The 12,000-nt window shown below is 42.2% G+C and overlaps 1 protein-coding gene across 1 annotated transcript in view; it reads right to left on the bottom strand.

The window, feature by feature from the left end:
- The window catches only part of LOC149066838 (cyclin-dependent kinase 4-like), a 144,396-nt gene that overhangs the window by 71,953 nt on the left and 60,443 nt on the right, over nt 1–12,000 (bottom strand). Inside the window, exon 3 of the mRNA XM_089253077.1 lies at nt 5,527–5,973. Within this exon, the coding sequence (XP_089109203.1) occupies nt 5,527–5,885 (359 nt within the window). The 5' untranslated portion in view covers nt 5,886–5,973. The remainder of the gene's footprint in view (nt 1–5,526; nt 5,974–12,000) is intronic.

Consider the following 12,000-nt stretch of genomic DNA (forward strand, 5'->3'; position numbering starts at 1 on the left):
CTGGGGCACTGTACCAGATCACTTAAGCGGCCCGCGACATAGTTCCAGATTTGACAGCAGTACGCGACACATTTAAAGATCACTTAAGTGAATCGCGGGACATTTACACATCACTTAAGTGAACTAGGTAACCTGGGACACTATAACAGATCCCTCGAATGGCCTGCGGCACACTCTCACTTTAAATTATGTGATCTGTGGCGTATTTCAGATCACTTAAGTGGCCTGCAGCACAGTTTCCTGATGTTTTACTCATTTTGGCACCTTGTGTAGAAGCAGTATGAAAATATTTTCGCAATACATTCTAAAGTTTGCGATTTTACGCAGTAATGTCCTCGAAAAAAGGGGTTTCTAAAATGTCCCGGCTTTTAATTAGGAATTCCGGGATTTGTCCCGGTTTCTCAAGTACCTGATCTGGCTACCCTAGGTCTGATGGACTGTATTATTGAGTCCAGAAGAGGGTGTAAAAATCAGATTTCGAACTGGGTCACTTATTTCCATTCTGATTTGGATGTTGTAGGACATCCCTATGGAAGCTGCTACGCCCGTCATCACAAACGGTAGGCGTAACCGGAGAGCAGCTCTGTTTTTTTTCTTTCTATTTTAAACAACTATAATCATGATTTTTTGCTTCACGCCCTTTTTATTCTTGAACCGTAACCGTAGCACTGCTGGTGTCTCCGTCGTCCTTGCAATACAAGCATATGAGGTGGAACCCGTCTAGGTTGGTCAACTATGGTGATGAAGATTTGTCCAAACTAGGAAAGTGTGTGCGGAGTATAGAAACATTGGCAAGTAATGAGGGATTTTCGGCGATTTCAATCACAACCACTTAATACAAGAAAGCGCTGAAAATACAGAGGTACCTACTTGATATTGATAGAATTCACTGTGTACATATAGTCTTTCCAAAAAAGTTCTTGAAATAAATTAATGGTGGGGGACCAATTGGAAATTGCCCATCTGCGATAAAGCCTGAATTGTGTTTGTTTCGACGACCTTTCTTGTGCCATATATTGAACAACGGTGATGTTCAACGCCGTAATACCCCGAAATTACGCGATAAGTGAGACCAACAAAAAGCGCGAGTCAGGATTCAATTTTATATTTTAGTAATTAGTTTTGGTGTCTTTGGGTAAAGCCAAGTAAACGAATTTTCAAGAGCGCCGAGATTAATAAAGAGGTCGGCAAGTGACCGGGTGCATTTTTGAAAATATCAAGTACATAGAAAAATGTACAAAATTAACATTTATGAAAATTTAAAATTTGTGGAAACTCACTAATAGCAGCGCCATATTCAGCTGTAATATGCAGTGTAGTGAAAAAACATGATATTTTAACAATTTTTTATATGAAAACAGAAAAGAAATTAATTATGTGAACTGGAAAGCAATGAAAACTTCAAAAGAAAAAAATAGAATTCAAAAATGAAAAAAGTTATAGCCAACGTCTAGGGCAGTGGTTCTCAACCTGGGGCCATATGGCCCCCTTGCGGTCCTGGGCTGTTCTAAGGGGGCCACGGGAGAAAATCAGAAGTAAGGTGATCCACGACTGGTGAAAGGAGTCATAGAGAGCTGTGAAGAGAAAAGCTTTAAAAATGAAACATGGTTGAAAAATATTACTACATTCAGAATCCATCAGATCCGTCCATAGAACCAGGGGGCATCTTAATCCTTGGGTCTATGTGGGCATGACCCAGGTCTTCATGTCTCTAATGGAAGGAGGGGATATATGGGATCTGGTACTATGATTTTCATATGTAAGCTGTTATTTCCAGCTAAGTATGGAGGGCCGCCAGAGCAACGGTTGATGTGTTGGGAGGGTCGAGTTATCGTGCAGGTTCGTCCCGTATTTTACACACACACCATTTTTTACCATATAATTTGGCTCCTGGAACTCACTCTTGGATGAGGGTGCGGGGGGGCACGAGAAAAAAATGTGATCCATAGTGGGGCCATGAGCTGAAAAAGGTTAAGAAACACTGGTCTAGGGCTCTCATCAGAGGGAAACACCCTGACATTGGCTTAACTTAGAACGTTTCTGAGAGAGCAGCATATCCTGGCACTCATAGCCTAAATAGATGCTCGATCCCCCGACGTTCTGCTAAAGTACATTTGAATTCCAGGATATGCTCTCAGAAACGTTTTATGTTAAGCCAATGTTAGGGTGTGTTTCCCCCCCCCCCAACCCCTGATGAGAGCCCTAGACATTGGCTATACATTTTTTCATTTTTGAATTCTATTTTTTTCCTTTTTGAAATTTTTATTGCTTTCCAGTTCACATAATTAATTTCTTTTCTGTTTTCACACAAAAAATGATATTTCAACAATATATATATGTATATATATATACATGAGAAGTACAGGGGACACACAGGAGGTCATTCAAGTATTACGTCAGCGTCGGGGGGGGGGGGGTTTCGGATTTGCTGACTTTTGATAACAAGGGGGGGGGGGTTTGAAGGTTGCTTACGTCATCAACCACTCCTTTTTGAAGATATGAAATATTCTAAGCTGCTGACGAAATTTTGCTGACAGCGGGAGGAGGGGGATCAGTGTTTTGCTGACAATAGGGGGAGGGGGTAAAAATGGCTGAAAATCTGCTTACGTAATACATGAATGGCCCCCTAGGGGAGGGTGAACGGTTAGGTTGTTCACGAAAGAGAAATCTGCTGCACTCATCTCCCCCCACCCCCTTCTATTTTTAGCATGCGAACAAAGAAACCAGCTTTTCAGATTTATCACTGACACTTCAAATAAAGCTCGTCCAAATTTGTTATCAAAAGCCTGCACGTAGAAAGGGTTAAAAATGGAAGCTGTCATCCAAGCCTTGTTTCCAAATTCTTTCGATGCCTAAATTGATTTCCAATTTAGTGATCTTTAGTAAGATTTGAGAAAACTGGCTCCACAGATAATCGGAGTAGCATAAAAGTCAGTATTTAACTGTACTACGAAAATTGATAAAAACTTCCTATTACAATATTCGGGTGTATCGTGCTGAAGCATTGTTTATTCCTCTGACGTTGTTTTACCTAGCCACTTAAGATGTGTCCCTTTTTTTTTCAACGTGCAAAGGAAAAGAACGAATAAAATTTTATTTCCGAACCAATTCCCATCGAAAACTCACGTGTTGAAAAAGTTTTTCAAGGACATGTGGCTACATACAGTCGACGCTCGGCTGTACGAACCTACAATTTACGAACTGCATGCTTCTACGAACTAACCTTTTGATCTCAAATAGTGCACTATTTCTTTCAAACATCTTTCTCATTTACGAACTACTTTTTTTTTCCCGTCCGTACGGGTTCATAAAAACGACTGTATCTTATACAGTTGACGTTTTACCATTTATTAATTTTTTTCATGAATTATTACTCTTGACAATTCTGAAATTATTCTCAATAATTATAAAATTAATGCTAGAGTTTTGCAATTATTTCTTTCAGTAATTCTGTAGCAAGTTCTTTATTAATTATAAATTTTTATCAATTATGAAATTATTTTTTCAATAATTCAAAAATTATCTTTTTCATTAATGTTTTTTTTGTCAATTCTGCAATTATGTATACCTTTTGGATGCCGATTTTGGCCTCTTGAAATAACATGTAGCCTATATGAAATCATAGGCCTCAAAAAATGTTTTGGCTAGGGGTGCCCGAATTCCATACGATGGCCCCTTTAATGCACCAAATGCGCATTATCATACCCCCCTCCAATCAGACTTTCAAGTCTATCTTTGCCTATGTACTCATATAATATTACGCAGACGCAATTAGCGGCGTTTTCGTGGCTGAAACCGATTGAACGTTTATAGCTGTAGCCACACAAGAATGCAATCTATCAGTTACTAATTGTATACATCACCACATATATTGGGCTTGACCGTTCTCGAATTTGAGACAATTTATAATCATTGTCAACAAGATTATCTAGTAATTACATCTAATTCTGCAGGAACGCAATCAGCAGGAAAGATTTTGCTGTTTATTTACAATGGCCACCGCGATACCTGATTATGCAACTGCTATATTCCAGATTTGCCACTGCTAAAATAGCACATCTCTATTCATTGTGGATGAGTTTTTTTTTTTTTTTTTGACAAGAATAGAGGAATGAGACATTTCATCCAAACGAGAACGAAAACCGTGGCGGCTGGACGTCCAATCTCCGTAACAACGTAAGCTGCGGTGCAAGAACTTACTGACTATGTAACCACGAGCGGAATGTCCTATTTCACCGTTTAACACAGGACGCTCCCGACGCCGAGAGACGATTGACGGGTGTTGTATGCGGGATTTCTGGATTAATCATCATTGTTATTGAGCCTGATTGCCCTAAATCTATAATTATGTTTCAAAGTACATGATATTGTTATATGGATGATTGTTGAAGCCATCAATCAATTTACTTTTACTGCGTTTGTCGAAAGCGGTTCTATGTTACTTGTTATTTAATAAAGTTTCCGGACACATCCATCCTTCAGGAACACTTCAATATCTCTCTAAAGGCGCGTATACATTAGCGAGCCGATCTTGCAACGTACGACCCCCTATAGCGGTTCTAATCCGTTCGGGGTGCTCAGACTTCCATTGTGTTCCTTGAAAGAAACAGATTCCAGGTGGGTCCAGTTCGAACAGCTCAAGAATCATTCAAAACACCGTACAAATTACTGAACAACCAATTGTAAATGTTTTCATTGCATGATCTTCGCGCATTAATATATATGCGCCTTTAGAGATGTGAAGTGGGGTGTGTCCAGTCCTTCAATATTCAATATAATGGAAGTCCAAACTACGGGGAGGGAGAATCAAGCCGTTCCAGAAAGCGAAAATGAATAGGTTCGACACAGTTCCGATATTACAAGTATTGATTGATGTGTATTAATTAATGAAAGGTATTATAGAAGAAAAATATGACAACGGCCTTTGTGATTTGAACTCGGTACTCGATCGGTCCAAATCAAGGTGTCTCGATTAAAAATGCGTCACAAGTTCCAGGAAACAAATTCCCAAGTCATTGACCGTTATATTTTTAGACCAGAGGACCGATTAGCAAGTGGCGTAGCGGAAGTCGATGGCGTCCTGTTCGAGGAGACGTATCTACATATACTCTTCTTTATCGTCAACGCAAGGTCACAGATTTTCTCTACAAAATAGAGAAGTCTTTCCCCCGTTAACAGAATGTCAGCAATTTGAGGACGATCCCCGTATTGACCCTGAAATTCTCTCCACGAGTGAGGTTGAGAGGTTACGGGAACAGAAGAGAGACTTCAAGGAATTCGGCAAGTGTCTGGGATTGAATGTCTACGCGTACCTGGTACTACGGTAATTATTATTTCAACTTACGTAATAAGGCGGGGAAAACTCGACACACGCACAAAGACTGCAGGAAGGAGGGATGGTGGGGTAAAAAATGGGGACCATTATTCAATTATTTAATAAAACTCTACTCACAGAGAGAAAAGAGAAAGATGAAGTCAAATGTGGGAAATGCATTTGATGGAGGAAAAAAAAGAAAAAGAGCTCACCTTACGATGTTCGGATGCTCGAATGCCTCGATCTGTCTCAGAAGAGCGATTTCGCGCAGCGTGCTGAGAGGGACGCCCTCTTCCTGGAGGGGCACCCTGAGTTTCTTCAGGGCCACGAACTGACCCTCGTGCAACAAGTCCTTGGCCTTGTAAACCGTGCCGTACGCACCGGCACCTATGACGGACACCTCCTCGTAGTTTTTGGCTGTCTCCTGTATGAGTGATTCGGCCGGTGGCAGCGACCTGGTAGTCATCCCGGACCCGCTGGCGACCTGCCTGAGGTGGCTGCTGCTGGTGGACCCCGATGACGACGTCGTAGGAGTCTTCGACGAAGACGGCGTTTTCTTGGGGCGAGGCATCTCTTCCCTTTTTTCTTCTTCTTTTTGGTGACAGTTGGTGTCCCCCGTCACCCCAGGAACTCTGTCACCAGCATGGATTCTTCATATCCTATGAATTAATAACAGAAAAAAAAAACTTGAATACCCTGAAATTAAGTACAATGTTGACATCACTATAAATAGTACCTTTATGGACAATCAAGTAATGCCCGACTTCCTTGGGAAGAAACAAACTTCCGCACAGACGTTCCCCAAGTCTGGCTCAAGCCCTGGCCCGCGGACCAAATGTGGCCATCGGAGTCATCTGGTGTGGCCCGAGAGATCAAAATTAATTTTTTTAAAAAGTGGAAAATTTCTAGATCACTTGAGGGACTCGCGGTGCAGTTCCACTTCACTTGAGTGCCCATGAAATATTCACAAAACGCTGAAGTAGCCCGCGGCACGTTTACACATTAATCAAGCGCCCACACACGCACTTTCAGTTTACTTAAATGAACCGTGATGCATCATCAAGTATCACATAACTCAAGTGTCCTGTGGCACATTCCCAAAACACTTGAGTGACTCGCAGCATGTTTACAGATCACATGAGTGGCCTACGGCGCAGTTCTAGAACATTTAAGTGGCTCGTGGCTGACATAATTACGGATCACCGTAGTACACTTTTGAGTACTTGAGCAACTCACTGCAGATTTTCAGATCACTTAAGTGGCCCATGACAAATTCCAATATTACTCATTTAAGTGACCCGTGACACGTTTCCAAATCAATGAAGTAGCCCGCAGTCTCCTAAAGATTGAATACCCTTGGTATATGGCAGGGGTTCTTAACCTTTTTTTAGCCGCGACTCGAAATAAACAAGATCAGCTTCGCGACCCATGGAACTGTTTGTTTTTTGCAAAATTACATAAATCAGTGACGCAATAAGTGGATTTATAGCAGGACTGTAAGGGAACGACCCATCTAGGAGCCCCCCCCCCCCCCAAGAATCAAGTTCGAGGACTGCCCCATAGTTCAAGAATCCCTGACTGTCAGTATAGTGGATTTGAAAGACTCATCTCGAAAGCCCCTGCGAATCAAGCTTAGGTTGTGTCTCACACCTCAACAATCCCTAGCTGCAAGAGGATTTATTAAAGCCATCTCGCAAGCCCTTCGAATGAAGCTAGGGTTGTGACCCATAGCTGAAAAATTCCTAGCTGTAGGAAGATTTGTAGAACCCATCTTGGAGAAACCCAGTGAATCAAGTTTGGTTTGTGACCCATAGCTCATGAACACTCGGTTGCTAGTGGGTTTATACGGCCCATCTCGGATGCCCCTGCGAATCAAGTTTGGGTAGTAACCGATAAATCAAGAATTCCTGGCTGTAAATGGATTTGGACGGCCTATCTCAGATGCCCTTGCGAATCAAGTTTGGGTCCCGACCCCTTGCCAAGATTTTTTATGACCCATTTTGGAAGCCCCTAACGAATCAACTTTTGGTCGTGCCCTATAGCTCAAGAATATTCGGCTGTAAGTGGGTTAACACGACCCATCTTGAAACCCCTACGACCAAAGTGATTAAGAACCCCTACGACCAAAGTGATTAAGAACCCCTACGACCAAAGTGATTAAGAACCCCTACTATATGGTGTTGATAGTCCGCAGTATGTTCCTCATCGTGATATGATCATGGTAATCAGGACCGTAAACAGATAAAAATAAATAATTAACTAGATGTGAATATATATTTTCACACGAGAATTATTTTTTTTAGAAATTTCGAGTAATATATATAATGGGCTTAGCAAACAATCAGGGCTGCAACCAGCGGAGAAGCAGCAGCCTCGGGAGCCAGGGCATTACAAGGAGTTGCTAAAATGAGCGCGTGCCCCGGCTATATCAAGTATCTTACTCGGTCTTGGTGATAATCAAACCTAATATTTCCATTCTTTCCGGTGAAAGAATAGAAAATAAATGTATATTCAACAAAGCCTAACTTGAAGTATCTGTCTCATTGAATGCACGGCCGATGGGTCGTGTTCCGGCAGCACCGGTTAGAGAAGGCAGCATCACCAGAGCACTAAACATGCATAACATAAATACGTTAATGACACACACTCATGTACCAATTCGTAAGCAATTCCCCAGAGCAGTTTTTCCCAAGGTGGGCGATGGTATTTTCCGGGGGGGGGGGGGAAGAGATAGAAGCTACGGGTATAACATAGGATCCTACTAGTATGCTTGAGTTGGGGGTAGTGAGAGAAAAATATTTCTGAAGAAGGGGGCGATGGGGGCGTGTACAAAAAGTTTGGGAAACTATGTCCCAGAGGAATGTTTGTAATACGAGGTTCATATGCGGTTAAGAAGTAGTAGTAGTAGGTCACCTTCCGAAGGCCCCCTATTTCTGTTAAATTGATTTCCTAAAAAATTTATAATTACTTTTTTTAAGAGGTCTATTCATAGCGGGGATCCCGAAACTTTTAACGTTCGTTTCCACCCTTGAACATGAAACAAATATGATATCTCTCAGCACCTTTTCCTAATATGTAAGAGCTTCAGCGCCATATAAAGGGGCCGTTAAAGTATTACGTCATCATCGATGGGGGGGGGGGTTCCGATTTGCCGACTTTTGATGACTGGGGGGGGGGGGGTGTTTGGATAATGTTTACGTCATCAACCACCCTTTATATGAAAATATGATTTAGGATTCAGAGGGGCAGAGCTTATGACGAATTTTTTCTGACAGGGGGGGGGGGGGGGGGAGGGTCAAAAATGGCTAAAAATTTGCTTACGTAATACTTGAACGGCCCCAAAGGTGTTGGCCTTTGTTCGGCCACTGTTCGGAAATCACAGGAAATTCCATTTGAATAAAATTTACCCCTGAAATATCTCACGGCACCCGAGGGCACCACACATAAGCAGATACAGACTCCTCGAACAGGGGGGGGGGGTACCAATTGTGAAAGAGGAAGAGAATTTTCCACGGGTTGGAAAAGGTCACCACACTTCTGCCTATGCTAATAATAAATTTTTTGTGGAACAGTCGCCCCTACTCCCCCTTCCCTCACACACACCTGCATCGCCTATGGCATCACGGCACATGTGGAAAGCAATGCTTTATGGACTCCGGTATTTTGACTGGAAAAAATCAAAGCCACCTAGATAGGCACTTGTCCACTTGTCTATGGTGCCGCGATGAACCTTTTTTTAAAATGCATCATCTATGGCCTCTGGCTAGTCAGCTCTTCCCTTGTAAGAACAATGATTCATTTAGGTCACTCAGTACTCGGATCCTTCTTCGGATCTGCATGTTCATCAGACCAGCGATGGTGTACAAAAAATAAAGCAGTATATAAAAAAAAACTCCAATTAGCCCCCAATATCGATAGCAGCATTTCTGAATTAGAACTTACCCGAAGATACCCCCATGGCCCCCTAGGAAGGGGCTGACAGGGCCCTAGCCCTGGGTCCCGGGACATTACTAATAATATTTGTTTTTGCTTTTTTACGCTATAAATTAACTATAGAAGGGCCCGTGAAAGTATGACCGGGGGCCCGCAAAAGAACTCAGCCTATGGACCCTACTTCAGGATGTGGGAACCATTAACACCTCCCCTTTCTCGGTAGACATCGAAGACACCGAGAGAATCAAGGCCTTCCGAGCCTTAAGCTATATCTTCACTCTGATTTCTGCTTTGTTCTGAATTTTATTCCGCGAACCCCCCCCCCCCCTTTTGGCAACATTATGGCGGTGCATCTTTTGAAAACCCCTGATCTATCCCTCCTCTGTCGCTTGTGAAAGACATGGTCACAGAGACTTGAAAATTAGTTCTAGTTGTTATAAATATTTGGTAGTGTATAAGTAACTCATCTATCGGTAGAAACTAATTTTGGGAGTTTCAGGGTTAAAAAAATTTAAAATCCGAAATGCAAAGTACGAACGAGACTGGATACCAAGTGGACATAAAGATGAATTTCGGAATTATAATTCACATGCCGCTACGGGAAATCGAACCACGGTCCCCTTCGCAGTCCGGGCGAGTGCTCTACCATTAAGCTACGAATCCAAAATGACATTGAGGACTGAGGAGGCGATAGTAGTGAAGAAGGGTGGGTTTGAGTTGTGAGCATCTTCTACACTCATCGCCAGAAGAGCATCTATTAAGGCAAATCCGGCGTACGTTCAAATAAGAACCGAACCTTGAGTGCATGAACTACTACAAAATCTATCAATAAGACCCTTAAACAAATTTAGGTGAAGGAAAAAAATGAGATTTGTCATCTGGAGTCCTGGCAGCCACAACTAAGTGGGGAGCTATGGACATTTGTATGACACCTTTTCTGGATCTTTTCATTTCATGTCAAGCACAGACAGCCCCTTTCACGACAAAAGTAACAACACCTGTAAGACGAAACTGCTGTACCATTACAGCATCATAAATGCAACATTGCTCCTGCTCAACGGGCCAATCCCAACCAAGCAGTGTAGCACAACAGGGAGAAAACAGAGGTAAGAGTAGTGGCTCTTTTTCCTGTTACTTAAGATTTTATTTCTTGAAAATGTTCGTCCCCCGTGCGGAAGAGGGGGGGGGAGAGAAAGGACCAATCAGCAGATAGCGAAAATCAGTAGATCGAGATGAAAATAAACATGTTTGTTCACGTCACGCACTTCGCTGAGTGGCCTCTTTCTCTCCTTCGCCTCACTTCTCGAGTACGTACGTTCTAGAACAAAACAATACTATTGTTTTTCCCGCTAGTCTCTAATACACACCCCCGTTTCTCTTGGTTGCCCCCCTATGTGCGCCACCTAAGGCACCCCAAAGCAGAATATGCCGAAATGTGCGACGTACGTCGCAGAACAACCAGTGCTGTTGCAGAACAATCTGGAAGAATTTTAAGGAAAGTGTAGAAAATCGCAAAAGTGTAGAAAGTCGTATATGTGAATTTTTACCGCAGAACATTTTCAGTCAGCTGAGGGCTCGTTCCAGAACATCGCAAAACATTCTGCTTTGGGGCTAAGGCACGTGGAAAGGAGAGCGGACTCGTCATCCATCTTTGAGCAAATAACAGGCATGTTCCTTTAAGTGATGTCTCGCAAATCACCGGCTATATCTCTTGGCTATAGGTGAAATGACTTTCTTCATTGATGTCACGAGCTTCGCGCGAAGTCCATCTTATAGATGGTGTTGGTACTGGGCGATGTGAGTGCTGCATGATGCCCGGTTGAAAAATCGTATGCTACAGACACGCACCGTGGGCACACACCATGGCCGGCTTCGATACAGCTGCTGTCAAGACAAGACTCACTTACTGCCAATCTCTCACCCCTCAACAACAACGTTCAATAAATGAACATCATCACCATCGACGATGATGACGTCACATGGGCTGGTTGCAGACTGATGATAGGAGAGACTCCTTTGTTTGTTTTCATTTCCACTTCGGTCTTAAATATGTTTAGTACAAAGTAACAAGTTGTTTCATGAGCCAGCTGATAAGCCATTGACACTATTTCACCCCAGAAAGAGAGAGAGAAGTTATTAAAACCAAACATGATAAGAAAACCCAGACGCACCAACCGCGCCAGATGATAACAGACCGAGAGATGGCGCGGGGGGCAAAGAAAAAAAAAAGGTATACATTACACAAAACGTACGTACTTCGTATAGATAACCTAAACAGGATCGAAAATTATTTGCTTACTTTTTATCCTTGGGCATAAACAGGAAATTGAAATTATTATTTTATTGTTTATGAAATGGTGGCAACCAGAGACAAACATTTGTTTCCATGACTATCGTTATTGTCATATTTTTCAAGAATCCGACAGTCCTCGCGCATTCATGGCATTTTTAAACAGCGTGCCTGCGTCCCTTCCCTCAACCAGCAAAAAACTTATACACACATTGGCAGAAATGTATATATCAACGAGTATAAGCAGTTTTTTCAGAGGCGGATTTATAGCTTCAACGCCTGGGGGCTGCACCGATTTTTTTCACACTTTTCCTATTCTAATCTAATTTTCTCTTGACCTCTCATTCCTCAAATTTTTTCTTAAATATTTAAAAAAATTAAAATTTCGAAAGAAATTATCTTTACATGTTATTATAATCAATTTCTGTTAATTGCAATGCTATTTGAAGGCTAAGAACTCAAA

This window comes from Pholcus phalangioides, unplaced genomic scaffold, assembly GCF_987345545.1.
Source record: "Pholcus phalangioides strain wild (caught in Gottingen) unplaced genomic scaffold, Ppha-v1.0 ptg000032l_1, whole genome shotgun sequence".
In the NCBI taxonomy this organism is placed as follows: domain Eukaryota; kingdom Metazoa; phylum Arthropoda; class Arachnida; order Araneae; family Pholcidae; genus Pholcus; species Pholcus phalangioides.